At 49.5% G+C, this 16481-nt stretch overlaps 1 protein-coding gene across 5 annotated transcripts in view; it reads right to left on the reverse strand.

The window, feature by feature from the left end:
• Window positions 1-5303: 5303 nt before the first annotated feature.
• LRRC7 (leucine rich repeat containing 7) overlaps window positions 5304-16481 on the reverse strand; it is a 67136-nt gene continuing 55958 nt past the window's right edge. For 4 of the 5 annotated variants that reach the window (XM_088531943.1, XM_088531945.1, XM_088531942.1 and 1 more), the window contains 4 exons: window positions 12157-12375; window positions 10540-10632; window positions 9763-9837; window positions 5304-5888 (listed from right to left, as the gene is read on the reverse strand). In XM_088531943.1, the coding sequence (XP_088388069.1) occupies window positions 5781-5888; window positions 9763-9837; window positions 10540-10632; window positions 12157-12375 (495 nt within the window). In that variant the 3' untranslated portion in view covers window positions 5304-5780. The remainder of the gene's footprint in view (window positions 5889-9762; window positions 9838-10539; window positions 10633-12156; window positions 12376-16481) is intronic. The other variant, XM_088531944.1, reaches the window with a different exon arrangement.

Here is a 16481-nt window from a genome sequence, read left to right on the forward strand (position 1 = left end):
ACAGAAACAGAACTTGTCCCTCTTGGGATTAAGAAGCAGTCCCAAGATGTTCTGGAGTCGCTGGGTTCACTGAAGGGCTGCTGCTTTGCTCCCCGCGCCCTCCCCTCCAGCCTGGAGCTACCCCAGTCCCCGGCGCGCGGGCGGCCGCGTCGCACCGGGGGCTGCAGCCGCGCGGGACGAGCTGCCCCGCTGAGCGATGGCCGTCCCCGAGCCCCGCGCTGAGCCACGGCCGTCCCCGAGCTCCGCACTGAGCGATGGCCGTCCCCGAGCCCCGCGCTGAGCCACGGCCGTCCCCGAGCCCCGCGCTGCAGGGCGCGAGCCGCGGCTGGGGGCTCAGAGCCGCCGCGGACGGCAGCAACGGCGCGGGCCAAGCGGGAGAGAGAAACAACATCTTCTTTTCCATAAATCAGAGGACAGAGTTTTTAGAAAACTCAGATCCTTTCCAGCAGCAAAAGATGACAAAGTTAATTACAATAAGGTGACATTTTATTATTTATACAATAAAGAGACTTTTTAATGTTATTCAAAACACTTTTTAAATACTGAAAAAGTTGGGTACACCAAAGCCGAAAAATGGCTCTGCTATACACTGCACAGCATCGTTTTAGTCCCTGTATTTGTTTTCTGTACAGAAGCATCTGCAAAATGCATTCTAAACACAATATGCACCTTACGGCTTAGTGTCATACATGAAATAAAACTGGAAGGATACAACCTGCATGTGCAAATTAACTAACAATATAATTGATTTCACTGAATCAATAGATTTAAAATAGAATTTGAAGTACCTTTTTGCACATAAAATGAAGCAGCTTTCAAGTTCAGTAAGTCCTTATACTGCAAAAAAACATTAAGTACATTCACAATCTATGTTAATAAAGTAGTAAATATTTCTTCATTCAGCTTTATTTACATTAATACTGTAATTAAACTGAAAAGTACAGTTAGTCATTTGTAATATAGCAATCTTTTAACACATACAAAAATGACCATTTTCTGTATATAATTTAAGCTCAAAATCACAATTATCTCAAAATATTAATTACAATACAGCCATCTCCATCATAATTAAACATGTCTTTTATAAAATGGTAAAATTTTTCATAAAGTAAGCTGTTGGTTTTGACCTGGCTACAGTACTCACAAGTAGAAAACAACCGCTAGGAGCGTTGGGCGGGAGCGGGTGGCGCCGGCCCCGCGCGGAGCCGGAGCCTCTCGGCCGCAGGACCGGGCGCTGTCCCAGGGCTGACACAGCCACGCGCCGCAGGGGCAGCTCTGCAGGATCTGCTGGAATGGTCCAGTAAGAGGGTTTCCAAAGACTTTTCTTTTTTTCCCCTAAGTGGAAACTATTCAAATTTTATGAGTAGCAACTGCGTCTGCAATCTGCTTCGGCAATGAAAATTCCCTTAGCCGATCGAATTCAGAGGGTGCTGTGGGCAGGAGCGCTGGTTTCCTGGCTGGCCTCTGGGTGTCACAGCTGTGCTGCACACAGGTGGCTTCGCGCCATCGAGAACGAGGAAAACAAAACCGTCCAGTAATCCGTATCCTATCCAAACTACTCGCCTGAAAGTTGTATCGTTACTTTTGTATTTCACTCATACTAATGAGACAGTGACGTAAATCCTGAAATTTGATGATTGGCTGAAAATAAAATCACAGCTTTTTATATGTGCTTAAAAATTAAATGCTGAAGGCCAAGACAGGGAGCAGAACACTGAAGCAGGAGGAGGAGCAGGGCACGCAGCCGCCCCTGGGGATGCGCTCAAACCTTAGCCAACATTTTTGCTTTCATTTGGAACTACAAGGGAAGGCCCATGCGGTCAGTGACCTCCTGGCTGAGCCGGGTCCGGCCCGCGGGGCCGCCGCGGTCACGGCGAGCGGCAGGGCCTGGGCTGGGCCCCGCGCGGGAGACCGCGTCCTGCGCACGGACACGTCACACGGCGTGGGGCGTCATTTAGTGCTTTGCATTTACTGTTGCGTTTATGAGATATACATATATATATATTTATAAATATATATATACACATATGTATAAATATGTATATTTTTGATTGCATAAGATAATTACAAGCCAGAGGGGTTTAATCAAGAGGACGGACTTTATGTTCAAAGTGCCTGTGATCTACCTTCTACTAGCGATAGCAAAGCGATTTCCTGGCTATTTCATAGGCTGTTTGTTTTTTGGGGTTTGTATTTTGGGGTAATGGAGATTAGTGTTTTTCTGTAGCAGGAGTGATTTAACTTTTCAGGTGTAATAATACCCTTTTTTGGTAAACATAATTACATAGCTATTAGAACAACTTTTCCAAGATCTTTTCATTCATGCTAAAAAAAAAAAAAATCTTTTAAAAACCTCTTTAGTCCTTAGCACAGCGTTCACCCAATAACCTGCTGGCAATGGGGGCACTGGGTGTCCCCAGGGACACTCAGCACTGGGTCAGGACAGTCCTGTCCTTGCCGGGGGGCTGTGCTGAGACGCTGCCAAGAGCCACTTACGCACAGATATGGACATGTTAAAAACATACTGGAACACATCAGAGCAAACATGAAGTGGTTAGAAACAGCTGTCTTTTAAAATCAAGATTTAGTAACACCCTGTTCAAGTCTGCGGTTTTGGAATGGGAAAATAATTAAGTTTCTGCGGCTAGAAGGCCCTGTAGCTCTCCCGTGGTCCTAACATTTTCCTCATAGCAGTCCATTATTTTTTATTACAACCACCTGCCCCATGGGGCGGCTCCTCGGGCTCTGGCCCCGCACGCACAGCCCAGGCCGCAGGGGGTTCTGCTGCAGCCGCCCCTGCAGGTGCTTGAGGCCCCCTGGCACTGGCTGCGCAGCAGGACCGGGGCGCCGGCAGCCACCGCGCGATCCCTGACGAGGCCTCTCCAAAGGGGCGTTTCCAGAGCAGCCTTCCCTGCCTGCCCTGGCCTAGGCTGGCGAGAAGCCTCCGGGTCCTGCTGCCCCCTCGCACTGCTCCAACCGCCCGGTCCGGTCCCTGCTGAACTACCCGTCAGCGGCTTAAAGGAAACAGTTCACATGGGAGAACACCGGGTGTGACTGGACAGCGGTGGTGATGGGAAAGCTTTGCTGCTGTTTAAGGTTGGGGTTTAACCCTGTTTACTCCCCGCCTGGGGGAGGGCCCAGCCTAAGGGCTGTAACGGGACATTCCCCTGCACCAACTCCACTTTACTCCAATTCCCTTTCCCCTAGGAGCCGTTAATCAAAGCAAGCGACCACGAAGCACACGTCCGCACGCAGCCACAACTCCCAACGCCCTTGCAGGTGATGGGGGCAGCATGCAGAAACACAAACCTCTCTGCTCAAAAGCTCTGGAGATCTCTGCTCCGTTCAGTTGCCAGTTCCTACCTCAGTGCTGCGTCCTGGCTAAGGGCCCCGCGGCAGCCCCCGGACACGCGGCTCCTTCCTGCACCAGGGCCCCGCACGCGGCGGCGCGAGCTCCGCGACACGGTCTGTGCTGGAACGCAGAGCCCCGTGCACGGGGCTGCTCCTGCTCCGGGACACGGAGCTCCTCCCGGGACGGCGTCGGGCACCAAGGCCTCGTAAGGGATCCTAATTCCTATCTATCTAACACAGTTAACTGAAAACGGGGTAGGCATCTGAAATGCCTTGGAAATTCCTTTTATTTTTTAACAAGATGTTGAATAAATTCAAAGGGCAGTGAGGAGTGACTTAGCAATGGAAATTGTGGCCTCTGAAATGCCTCCATGTTCAAACCACGGCAGAGAAGTTTGCCAGAAACTCCAGGCTTGGAGGCCTTGAAGGGGCACTGTGAAACTAGAGCCTTACACAGCCCAAAGCAGGCAAATCACGATCCTAAAGCAAACCACAGGACTCTACCAAGCCTTCACAGCTTGGAGTATCACCAAGTTTTTAATTTACTGGAATCTATTCATTATTTGAATTTATTTTCTAGATATTATCAAATCTCGGTACGTTTTGCACTGGTACTGGCTAACTTGGGCTGTTTTGCCACTCGGATGGTACAGAAGCACTTGCAGAACCACCACTTGCACGTACAAAGTAAAAATTCACATTACGGGAGACCCTGCTCAGCCAGCTTGCAGTTTGTGTTTCATAAATAACACTAGTGAACTTAAACATACTAATAACTCTGCTAAACAAACAGAAACATACTAATAAACATCATCATTCGTGTGGATTGAGGATTACGGGAGAGCTGAACAAGCGCAGAGGAGGGAACCTGCACCCACACTGAAGCGCCGCTTCCTGAGCGTGGCCAAGGCCCGCGGGGCGCTGAGCCCGGTGCACCTCGGTGCACTCTGTGCTTCACCCCCGGCAGCATCTTCTGCAGCTCCTCTCCTTGCCCTCCTGCAAACAGGGCTGCAGCCAAACTCCACCACGGGTCCTTCATAGCACAGGTCTGTGCAGCGGGCAGCCACGACAGACAGCGCACTATTTCATTTTGAAATAATACTGGCTGAATTTGAAGTACAACTACCTCAGTCAGGACCCTTGATGGGGAGGCGGGCCTGGGTTCCCTTCTCCTAGAGGCTCCTGCAAGCCGACAAGTCGCACGGCCGTGGGGCACCGGCAGCCCCGCGTGAGCCGTTCCCTGCCGCGCGCTGCCCCGGCCCGCGGCGCCAACGGGACTTTCCTGTCTCACGGTCTCCTTCCCACTGCCACGGGAGCCACCTGCATTACTGCAACGGGGACTTCAGTGGGGTTTTGTACAGCGTTCTCCGCGCCGAGGACCAGCAGGGCCGCCCCAGCTGCGTGGGGAAGCCTTGCCCACGCTCCGCGTCCTTCCGCGCCCTTGGGGACCTCACGTTAAATCCGTTCCTGCCCCTGTCAGAGCCCGTCCCTCGGCTGAGCGGCTGCCAGGAGCACTCCGGCCTCCCTGGCAGCGACTGCAGAGACCGGGGCCAACAGCCTGGAGCAGCAACAAGGGAGGCTGCGGGTGCAGGCAGAGTGCCCGTAACGTGGACCAAAAATGGGAAAAATAAAAGGAATCCGCAAGAATGAACGAAGTCTTCCTGCCACCCATCACAGACTTCCATTTATGAACCGCATCTAAACTCACTGGCTGCACTTCATATTCACGTGGAATCCACTAGAATATCAGACAACAGGAAGTTGATGACTTTTTGTAGAGGTTGTTTACATTTAGGTCCCAGAGTTGACAGTTTAATTTATTAAGTATCTCACCCTGTATAGTGACATTTTAACTAATTAGTATGGAACCAGCTATACACACTGCATATGTACAGTTATTTTCATAAGGCATATAATATCTTTGCATTGAAAATAAATTAACATCATTAAATTTAATTTAATATATACTTTCTTTGAGGTGTTTATGAAAATATTTTTCTCTATATTTTTGTATGTGACATGATAGAAATATTTCATGGGAATTACAGCTTAATATATTTTATCTTTATAAAGGCATATACAACTTTGAGGCAGTGTTTCTGATGGACAGCAGAATTCCTAAAGAATTTGTATGTGCTTCTGTGTTTCGAAATTATATGAAATTGACTTTAAGAAGTAACTTGATTAAAAAAACGCACCAATGCACAGCCAGAGGCTGACGATTAAAACTAATACATAGCCACATGAACAATATATTTATATAGTTAATATTTTTTTTTTCAAGATGATCAGTACTAACATAGAGTATTATACATTTGGCACTACTGTTTGCCATTGGTCCAGCAATTGGCAAAAATTTGTTTCCTATGTATAAATCTGTTTGAGCATTAGATCTGGCCTAGACGTATTTACTATTTATAAAAAAATATTTAGACAGTAAGCTCACGCTGAATAACTAGGTCTACTGTATTCTGGAAACTCTTCAGTAGCAGTACAGCTTTCTCATGTTCCAGATGTACAAAACTGTGCCCGTTTGCCTGAAACACAAACAAAGAAGAACAATCAGCGGAGACTCTAATTAGTACCTTCATGTGGGGACAGCAGTAGGTGACATACGCAGAGGGAGGTTGGGGAATCGTGAGGGCCAGAGCGGATCCGGACGGAGCGGCTGCTCCGTGGCCGCTGGCCCGGGCCGGCGGTGGAGCCATGAGCCGCAGCGCAGGACGCAGAGCGGGCGCTGCGGGGACACCGAGGGACGCCAGGGACACCAGAGCCCGGGAGCCGCCGTGGGGAGCCCCCGCGTCGCGCCGAGGCGCTGCCCTGTCCCGCGGCCCCCGGCCGGCCAAGCGCTTGTGCTCGGAGAAACGGGACCACGAAGTGCAGGCACGGGAAGGTTTCATCCATGTGCCAGCACCAGGAGGCCGCTCTGAGGCCTGCTGTGATCCAGAGAGAAGAGGAGGAGCAATCCCCACTTCAGGGGCTCCCGCAATGGCACCGCCTGCCCCGCTGGCCACGCTGGGCCCGGCGGGGAGAGCCCGGGCACGGGGAGCTCCCGGCGTTCGTCAACCTGAAGCCCCCCGTGTTTACCGCGGGCCAGGCTGGCCGACCGCGCCAGCGCAGGCCACAGTCCCCAGTCCGGGGCCACGAACAGCCGGCCGGTTTCTGGGTAACGTGTCTACAGAGCAGAGCGGTGTTTCTGAAACAGCATCAGCCGATCGTTTTCTCTCTGCACACATTCACTGTTATCTGCAATTAGAATGCATTTCGGACATCTTTTTGTTGCTTTTAAGCTTATTTTGGACAGAAAAGTCCTGACCAAGAATAACCACCCAAAAGACTCACCACGGGTCTGTCTCATGGCTGCCACCCAGGATCGAAGGCTTTGGTTTGGTTGTTTAGCTCCTGGCTAAGCTGCTGCAACGTCCCTGCTCCGGATTGTCCTTTCCCTCTTTCCTCCACCCCGGCACACAGGAACGTCCCTGCCGGAGCGTCGCCTCCTGCCGGCCGAGCCCAGACCCGCTCTGCCCACGAGGAGGTTCCCGACCCCAGGGAACAACCGTCTCGTGGGGCCGAGCTGCTCAGCAGCACCAGGGCAGGGGCAGGGGCCCTGCGCGCTGCCCTCGCGGCGTCACTGCCTTTCGGCCCTGCGCTCTCTATAAAGGAGCCTCTTAAATGTAAAGCTCATCAAGGGCAAACATAGTATGAAAGAAAATGAGTGATACATTGTTAAGGCCGTTTTTGTTCCATACTGTAACCTGCTGAAGAGGTGTTTAAGTCAGAAAATAAATGTGATTCTGAAAACACTGTTACTAAGTAGCACAAATTTAGGAGCATCTAAGTGGGTTGCCTGAATTGCTTTGCATTAATTTGCAAGGTAAACAGTGCATTATTTTCTTCCTCGTTTTCTGACTCATTACAAATTTGCATAACTAAAATTTCCTATCAGAAGGCTACATATATTAAACTCATTTCAATTTTGGGAAATTCTGAAGTCATAGATTCTATTCCTTTAAATTACTTTGTATGGTATTTTGATTAAGGCATTTTGCACTGCAAGGCAAATGAAGGACCATTTAGCATCCCTGGTGTAAGCCCATTTTAATAACCTTTTAGCAGATGGTATAGTATGAAGTCTATTTCTGATAAAAATCAACCAATTTCTGTCTACACTAATGGTTGCAATCGAGCAATGAAACTCATGGAAAAGGCTGCAGATGCTGCCAGATCTGATGTCTGCTGCGATCGGAAAGCCGGAGCTGATGAAGCCACCGTAGCCCTCCCAGCAGCGGGACGCGGGGAAACTTTTCCTTGAGGAACGTTCTCCCAACGGAGGAGAACATCCTTCACACTCCCAGCCAAGGAAACGATGAACTGGGACTAACCCGAAGGCAGGCCCGAGACCGAGACATCTCGGTGACAGAGGAGCAGCCTCACACGGTCGCAAGCCACCGGGCACCTTTCAGCTGCTCAGTTACTTCTGAACTCCCCAGCCGGGTCAAGCAGGGTTTGAAGCAAAGCAATGGATTTACTGCATTTACTGATTCGCACATACTGAAGGCAGGGCACCTTTCCCCTCCCTGATGAGCCCAGGGAGGCTCTTTGCTCTGCACCAAGGCAGACGCTGCTCCCTGCCTGGCTGGGAGCCCTCCCCATGCCCCCAGCAGCAGCAGGGGTGGCACTGGAGAGCAACGCAGCCCCAAAACCCGCCGGTAAACCCGGAATTAACTGTGTTCTATACTGGGTGAACACCTGCTGGCTTCCCTGCACTCCATTTTATCCATGGTTCATACTGAGCAAAAGAAGGACTGAAAAAGAGGCAAATAGAAAAAGTCAAAATAATCTGACATGGAAACCATGCCTCGTTGTGCAAATGTTTTGCATCCTGTTCTGCAGCTTGTATCCCTTTCCATCCCCATTTATCTACTTGTTCAGGATTTAAAAAGCAGCCACACACAACGGCCGCAGAACAGTCTCTGCCTATTTGGAACTATACAAACCAATTCATTCCATTAGGAATATCCTGGCAGTTTATGTCCATTGCCTGTCACTGCAGACAACATGCTGATCATATTTTTTGTTTTTATAGCATATTTGGCCATTTTCTACTTTTGTTTCTGTTACTAAACCCAGTTTTCAATATCACACTTTAATCATCTCTAGCCACCTTTGTACTTCAGTTAGCCTGGCTATTTTCTCTGTTTCACTGTGTTTGCAACAGGTCAGCACCTGAACAGTAGCTGCCTATTGTAGATTTCAGAGAGGATAAAATAATTTCACAGAGAAACATCTTTGTGCCACCAAAGTAGAAGAAATGAGGGCCCAGAACAAAGGAGCCCAACAGGGTATTTGCTGGTGGGAGAGAGACTAAAACCACTGAGGCCTGGGAGAGGCGGGAGCACAGACGGGAGCAGAGGGAGCAGGAGCTGCTGCAGGCATTTGCTAGGGCCCTGGCTGGGCTCATCTCCTTGGTTCGCTTGGGTAGGTTATCCCGCAGCCCCGGAGCAGCCTGCGGGGCTTTAAACACTGCTCTGAGCCCCCTGGACGCCTCTAGGGAGTCTCCTCTTGTAAAGGCCCTCGCAGGGGGCTGAGCACCTCCCTTGTCCAGACAGCCGGGACGTGCTGTGGAGGGGGAATTTCTGAATTCCTCCTGTTCAGGAGCAGCTTCTCTGTCTTCTCTCTGGATCAGAACCCACGACTTCTATTTAAAATGTCATTTGACTACAATAAATATTTGCTTCAGAAATGTAAAAGAAAACAAAAGCTGAGATTTTGCAGTGAGTTGAGTGCTTCCGTTCTCCAGTAGAAGGGATATATTTTCACGTGAGAGCATACAAAAACAGGCAATGAAGGAGAGGCAAAAATAATTAAGTCACGTTTCTCTGTGAACACAGTTCCTTACCCTGGTGCCACCTCAGCTGCAAAGGTGAAAATTAGAAACACGTCTTGCCTTGTCATGCACTTAGGCCTGTGAAACTGTTTGGAAAACTCTATTCTCCCTGTTTTTTCTTGTGCTGTTGGTGCCAAAAAGATGGAGATGATACAAAAGACACTTTCATTTAGGGCTGTGTCACCTGGCCACGCCTGGGATAGGCGGGCTCCTGCTTGGACTGCGTGCCCTGTTCTTAGCACGTTCATGGGTCTAATCCAGCCTCCAGCCGCTGTGTCTGCCAGCACAGCCCCGTGTCCCTTCCCCACACGCTCCCCTTTGGTTTTCCAACAGCTTTATTCCCCCCTTCGGAGCTTTCAGAAGTACCACATCTAAAACACGGTTTTAAATCAGTACCAAAATCAAGCAGCATAATAATAGAAAGAGCAGTTAGCTTGAACTGACAACAGTATCACTCTACTTGCAAGGTGCAAAAATCTGCTCTATGAGTCTATTCAGTGAAAAAGCAGCTAACTGATCCCTACCTTGAGAATCTTATCGCCAGGCTGCAGCAGGCTGGATGCTGGTCCGTCAGGCTGAACCCTAGTAACAAAGATACCCTATAAGTCAGAAGTAACAGAGGTTAGGATGCTATCACCAAGAACTACTTCCCAAAATACAGGTGTCTCCCTACTTATTGGTCTGGAGGCTTTCTATCTGGTAATGCTCTAAACACTCGATTTTTTAAATCCATAAGCAGTCAAACAGCAGTACCAGTTTGTGGTAGCTCTCCAGGACCTTAGCTAGGTGTCTCCTGATAAAAAGACAATTGTGGTTCATTTGAACTAAGAGGGAACCCCACAAAACAACAGTGCAACTAGAAACGAGGCAAGAGAAACACAGTTATCAGGAGGCAAATGAAAATGGGGCAAGCATTATCCATTTACAGTAATCCTGCCAGGATCTATGCAATTCCCTTTGTTACTTCCCCTAGAAAAAAGCCTAAGTTCTGCAAAGCTGCCTTCCTGCTCTTGTTTGTAAGGTATTTACTGGGCCTGGGCCTCAGCGCTGCGGGGAGGCCGTAGTGCCAGGGCCTGCGGGAGACCCCCAGGAACGTGGGAGCTGCCACGGCCGGCGGAGCCGCCTGCCCTGGGGGCCTTAATAAGGATGCAACCACTCCTTTAAGAAAAAGAGCCGAGCATGGGAACAAGTTCTTTCTATTATCACAACAGAAGTGGTTAAAAATGTCATTCATTATATCCTCCATCACCACTATGTGGCATTGTCAAAAAAGACCATTTAGGGAAAAATTCGGAACTTACCTTGTCAGAAGGTTTGAACGGATTTCCTTGTCCACTGATTCCACCACTGATACTAAAACCGAGGCCAGGATTCTTCTCTATTCTCACACAGAACTAAGTTAAAATGGAAAATAGGGAAAGGTAAGTCGGTGACAAGATTAAAGGCAATTCCATACACGATAGCATCTTTCCAGCTATTCCAGATGAGCTGGCCCTCCCACAAGGACCGTGTCCGAGCGCTTCCCAGGACGGAGCCTCCACAGCCTCTCAGGGCCACCCGGTCCAGTGTCCAAGCACCTCTCACTTACGTCCCAGTGGAATTTCCTGTGTTTCAGTCTGTGTCCACGGTCTGTCGTGCTGAAGCAGACACACTCCAACTGGACATAAGGAAATGGTGGAGATCAGACACGGGAACAGGCCCGGAGAGCCTGTAGGGTCTCCAGCCTTGGACATTCGCAGATGTCAGCTGGACACAGCCCTGAGCAACCCGCTCTAACTTTGAAGTTAGCCCTGATTCGAGGCAGGTTGTTTGGCTAGAGAGTTTCCCAGCTCCCTTACAAACACAATTCTTTGAAACTATAAAACAAAAACTGAGGGGATAAGTAGACCAAGTAACTTTAGTCCCAATTCAAGAACTGTGTACAAGAATATGTACGGCACGGTCTGAGAAACTAAATAAAAACTTCCACAGCTTTGCAATCAAAGACACTGTGGGAGGACAGCAGACCTCCTCAGTGCAGCCGGGAGGCGACGCGGCGCTCTGCAGTGGAAGCTCCCAGTCCATGCCCTCCCGAGCACGTGTCACAGCCGCAGCATCCGCGGTGCCACACTCATGAGAGGCCCAAGAACGAGCAAGCTCCAGCGCAGGGATCTGCAGCAGGGCCGCAGCCCTAGAAGCTGTTAGCACTGAGCACCAATCCCTTCTGCAGCACCGAGTGCTGACGACTGCCCTTTAGCCAGGGTGACCGTAAATGGTACTGGGTAATTGAACAGAAAATTGAAATGACTTCAGTGCAGCTTAATGCCTCTTACTGAGCTGCTCTGAGCAAGCACCGTGAGCCACACCAGACATTGCTCCTGCAGCTTAGTTCTGTACTCAGGCACTTAATACAGCTACTCATATCGGTTGTGCAACACTTCCCACAGGAGAAGGGTTTGCTGATGATTCTGAACCCTCGTCCTCCAGCCAGGTGACTCCGTTACTGAAAATCTGCAGGCCAAACACCCTGGGGAAGGGACTGCTTAACGAAGGAGCTCACGAGCGCCCGCTCTCCTGGTCGTGGGGCACTGCAGCTGCTGGAGGCCCTTCCTAGCAGCCCACACACCTCAGCACCTGCCCATGCACGGCCGTGCCAGCCCCCAGAGAGCTCCTAGGGAATCCGCAGGGATTGCTGGTTAATTCACTGGGACCAGGGGACGCCAGCTCTGCCCAGGAACTTCAGTGCCGAACCGAACGGCCTGCTCAATCCAAGAAAAGGTGGAACGAGTCCCTGGGCTGGGGAAAGGGAGCAGACCTGTTACCAAGGCAGCCTACGTCCCCCACAGCCGAGTACCTGCCCCTTGCCATGGCCCCCTCTGCAGCAAGGAAGGGGAGAGCCTTGGTTTCCGCGGGAGCGCCCTGCGGCGCCGCGGTCTCACCTGCTCCTGGTAGGCGTCCGTGCTCCTCTGCCCCTTGGTCTGGATGAGGCAGCGCCCCGGCGGCGGCGCGCGCGAGCCCTGCGAGGACGGGATCTGGATGGGCAGCGGCGGCTGGAACTGCTGGATCGTCACCTTGTTCATGTTCCCTTCGTACTGCTGCTCGCGGCTCCGGTGCTGGAGGCTTTGGGAGCCCATTAGAGTCTGGATATGGCTACCTGCCTGTGGGTAACGGAACCCGTTAGGCCACAAACTCAGGAAGCTGAAACGAAGCAATTATTGCAACTTATAGAGTCAAGCAAAAGCAAACCTCTTAAACCTTATCAGAGGTTTGCCTTTTGATCACAATTGGAAACAACTGCGATTAAAAGCTGCAAGGATCTGTCCATTGCATCCAGTGATCCTAGGAGGTTTAAGGAAGATTATCACACCACACTTCTTACAAATGGAAAATATTCCTAATTTCACTCTTCTGCTCAAAAACCCATGAACTGAAAACATGTAATAAAATACAGCTGACTGCTCATCACAGCACACTCTGAAGGTTAATTGTTCAGTATTGGAATATTTTTTTCTGAGAATGGTCTGGAATAAGACAAGTGTCACAAATATAAATATTGACCACCACTGTGCCTTGCACACAGAGTTGATTAAATTCGGTATCACTGCCTGTTCTAGAAAAATGTGTCTTTTATCAAATCTTACATTTCATAATATGCAAATAGTCACATTACCAAATTTCTATGCTAATTTCTTGCAATTTGAATTTTCATATATAATATGAAAATACATCATATGAAAATATGGTTATATATTTTCATATATTTTCATATATTTTTCATACATAAGTAAAATATCAAATTTACATTGGTGGGGGTCATATTTTCAGAAGAAAATGGATGACTGATAAGTCAGTCTTTTCAAAAACAGGCAAGATTTGCTTTCTGTTTTACACAAAATCCCAGAAGGGTTGGGGCTGGCAGGGACCTCTAGGGATCACCCAGTCCAACCCCTGCTCCAGCAGGGACACCCAGAGCAGGGGCACAGGGCGGCATCCAGGCGGGTTGGAGATCTCCAGAGCAGGAGCCTCCACAGCCTCTCTGGGCAGCCTGTGCCAGGGCCCTGGCACCCTCACACCAAAGAAGTTATTTCTCACATGGACATGGAGCTGCCTGGGGTTCAGCTTGTGCCCGTTACCCCTTGTCCTGTCACTGGCCACCACGGAGAAGAGCCTGGCCCTGTCCTCCCTACACTCTCCCCTCAGGTACTTGAACATGTTGATAGATCCCCTCTCAGCCTTCTCTTCTCCAGACTGAACAGGCCCAGCTCGCTTAGCCTTTCCTCATACAATAGATACATTGGACCCTCTCAATGTCCTTCCTGTACTGGGAAGCCCACAACAGCACCCAATACTCAGGTTTTACCCTCTTCTTGACAGGGTGAAGCTGCATAGTCTCAGTCCAGCCACAGACACTACATAAACATTTGAGGCAAATCACTGCAAAAAAAAAAATGCAGGCAAGGGCATTCTGTGGTTTTTTGTTTACAGGACTGAGCTGCTATTGCTTATACATAACAGCACACAACTTGGCACTAAAAAAGACCCAAATTCAGTCTGCTCTGCGATGAGATATTCCTGCCCCTAGGAAACACTTGCTGCCCACCCGTCTCCCTGGCTTCGTCCTAAGCCCCCTCCAGCCCGTGGCCCCGTGTTGGCCGGCCGTGTTCCCCTAACCCAGCACTGCTGCACGCTCCGGGTCCCAGCGAAGCGTCACCAACTGCGGCGGCCTTTTCTGGACAACGTAACATTACCAAAGGATCAAAATGTTTCTTACCTGCTGGCCAAACACTTGGCCGCAGAAGTTACAGAATTGAACGCGCTGCTAGAATTAACTGCGTGTTGCCACAGGAAAAACCCGCGTTAATGGACTGTCGAGGTTTTTCTGCAGAATACAGCACTTGCACAGAGGCAGCTGGAGCTACTTGTGCCACTGAACATAAACCCCAGCAATGCTCACAGCGACGGCTAGGAAAGCTCATCTGCTCCGTCCTTTTTGCTCACTCCACTTGGACAACAGGACCAGCTCAGACACATTCAGATACAACTTCTCCTCTGATATTCTCAAAGTGGGTAACGACTGAGGAATCTCTATTTCTTATGTCCAAATTCTCAATCACTCTTTAGATAACAACTCATCTGTGGATGTGAAAGTGCTTTTCAAGACAATAATTTGTCCTGTGAAGTTTGTACTATTAATATTCCACTTTAGAGTTCAGAAAGATCCTCTGTTCACCTGAAATCAGAAGGAAAAAGCCCAAGACAGAACTTTAACATATTCCCAGCTCCCTGGGGGCACAGAGCCACGTCCTCAGCCATTACTGAACCAGGTCACCCCGCACTGCTGAGCTCCGAGCCAAGCAGGTACCAGCGTGCAGCATGGGTCTGTACTTTACGTTGTGTCAAGCACTCATCATAGGAGACCTGGAAAAGGCAGAACCTCTCCAACTGCACAACCTGCCCCAGATACAACCACTACCCGTGCCCGGAGGAGCCCATGGCAGGAGCACTGCATGCTGCAGAGGAAAGAGTCAATTTAAATGCAAAAAGACTGGGATTCTTTACTGAAGAATGGGTTCGGAATTAAAGAGCGAATTCTGGAAATGAAGCACAAAGAGCCTCCAGCCTCTCACAGAAAAACAGCTCAGAAGGGAGGAGAAACGGGGAGCTGAAGGCCCCTCTTTGCAGGCGGGGGCTGCTCCAGCTGTGCCGCAGCACCCGGGCTCCTGCTCAGAGCCCCCGGCAGCGCCCGGAACAGGCCTGGCCCAGGGCTGCACAGGCCACAGCGGCCATGGGGTGGTCACGGGGCGGCCACGCAACGGCTGTCCCCGCGGCCCACACGCAGGGAGCGTCGCCCCGGGGCCCCGCGGCCCACGCACACACGGAGCACACTTTAATTTACGTTGCCATCAAATCTGTATTCTCAAGAGTCAACAGGACAGCTCCAACCATTCCTACACCATGTAGTTACGTTGCAATTACCGGGCAGCCTTCCCACCCTGCGTACCAGACCCAAACAGGCACGGCTCTATGTACAGCAGTTTCTGGATCTTTAGGCACCCCTTCATCTCGCCCTAGACACGGTCTGCAGAGCCTGCTGCCGTGCTCGTCCCTGGGACGAGGAAGGCCGGACTCTTCCTCGGCGATTTCCAAGTGAAGCTCTGCCATGTGCTGACTCTGCCTATCCAGCACCTGCCCATTAAAGCTAGCACAAGTATGTCAGTGGAAACCACAATGCATACATCAGTTTATGTTTATAGCATTTGTTGGACTTCATTTCTACAGAAGATTTCCTGAGTCTGACTTCAAATACTCACTGTATTTTCATCTCCAAACGGCGGAAAACCAACACTTGATGTTACTTTCAGTAGAAAAGAGATTAGCACTGTCATAAAAGCACCCTGCAAACCCCCTGCTGAGAATGGCAGGTAAGTAACGCTCACAATTCATTTTATCACTCCTGCTAATAGGCTTTCTTTGAGGAGATCATATCACGCTTCTTGTGTATTCACACTGTGGCTCTTGCTGGATGTGGATAAGCTGAGAACAAATCCTTTTCTTAGAAACAGGATTTACCTATTCTGCAAAAAAAAAATCATCTTTTCTATGCAGACTGTTCCCCTAATTTCATTTGCATTCTGTACATTATTTACATCCACTACAAAAGTTAATTATTTTTAGCTCAGTGTCTAATATTTATCATGTAATTAAAGCAGCTGACAACAAATGGAACAACAGATTGCTCCAGTGAGGTAAGCAGATTCAGTATGGTTACGCCATGTCAGTACCGACAACATCTGAGCAGGCAGAAATGCTCAGAATGAAACTGAATTTCCTGATGGTTTCTTGTGCATCAGAGGATAAAGAAAGTCTTTGAGTAACCTTCCTCTCAAAGCCAACCCCATCCAATGACACAAGGCTGCTCTCCCTCCTCTTCACTGTCCTTTGCCTCCGGAGAAGCCTCTGTGCTGCTCCAAGTGCAATGACTCCTGTCTCCAACAATTCTCTTACACATGTGTGAACTATCTCTTTTCACTACTATTTTTTTTTTGGTAAAGGCAAGGGCTGCTGTTATTAAAACCACCTTCAATAAAAGAACAGCAGTCAGTAGGAAATGTGCTTCATCAGTACTGGGGACCATTCGAGCTACTCCAGTTACTCCCTATGCACATTATGATTTTCCCACCTGTTTACTCACTTTTATGACTTTACTGCAGGAATAAGCAAGACCAGTCTCCATGCAGATCAACAAGCAATGTAATTACCACTG

This window comes from Tinamus guttatus, unplaced genomic scaffold (genome assembly GCF_059628265.1).
Source record: "Tinamus guttatus ecotype Peru unplaced genomic scaffold, ASM5962826v1 Tinamus_guttatus_pri_ptg000441l, whole genome shotgun sequence".
NCBI lineage: Eukaryota > Metazoa > Chordata > Aves > Tinamiformes > Tinamidae > Tinamus > Tinamus guttatus.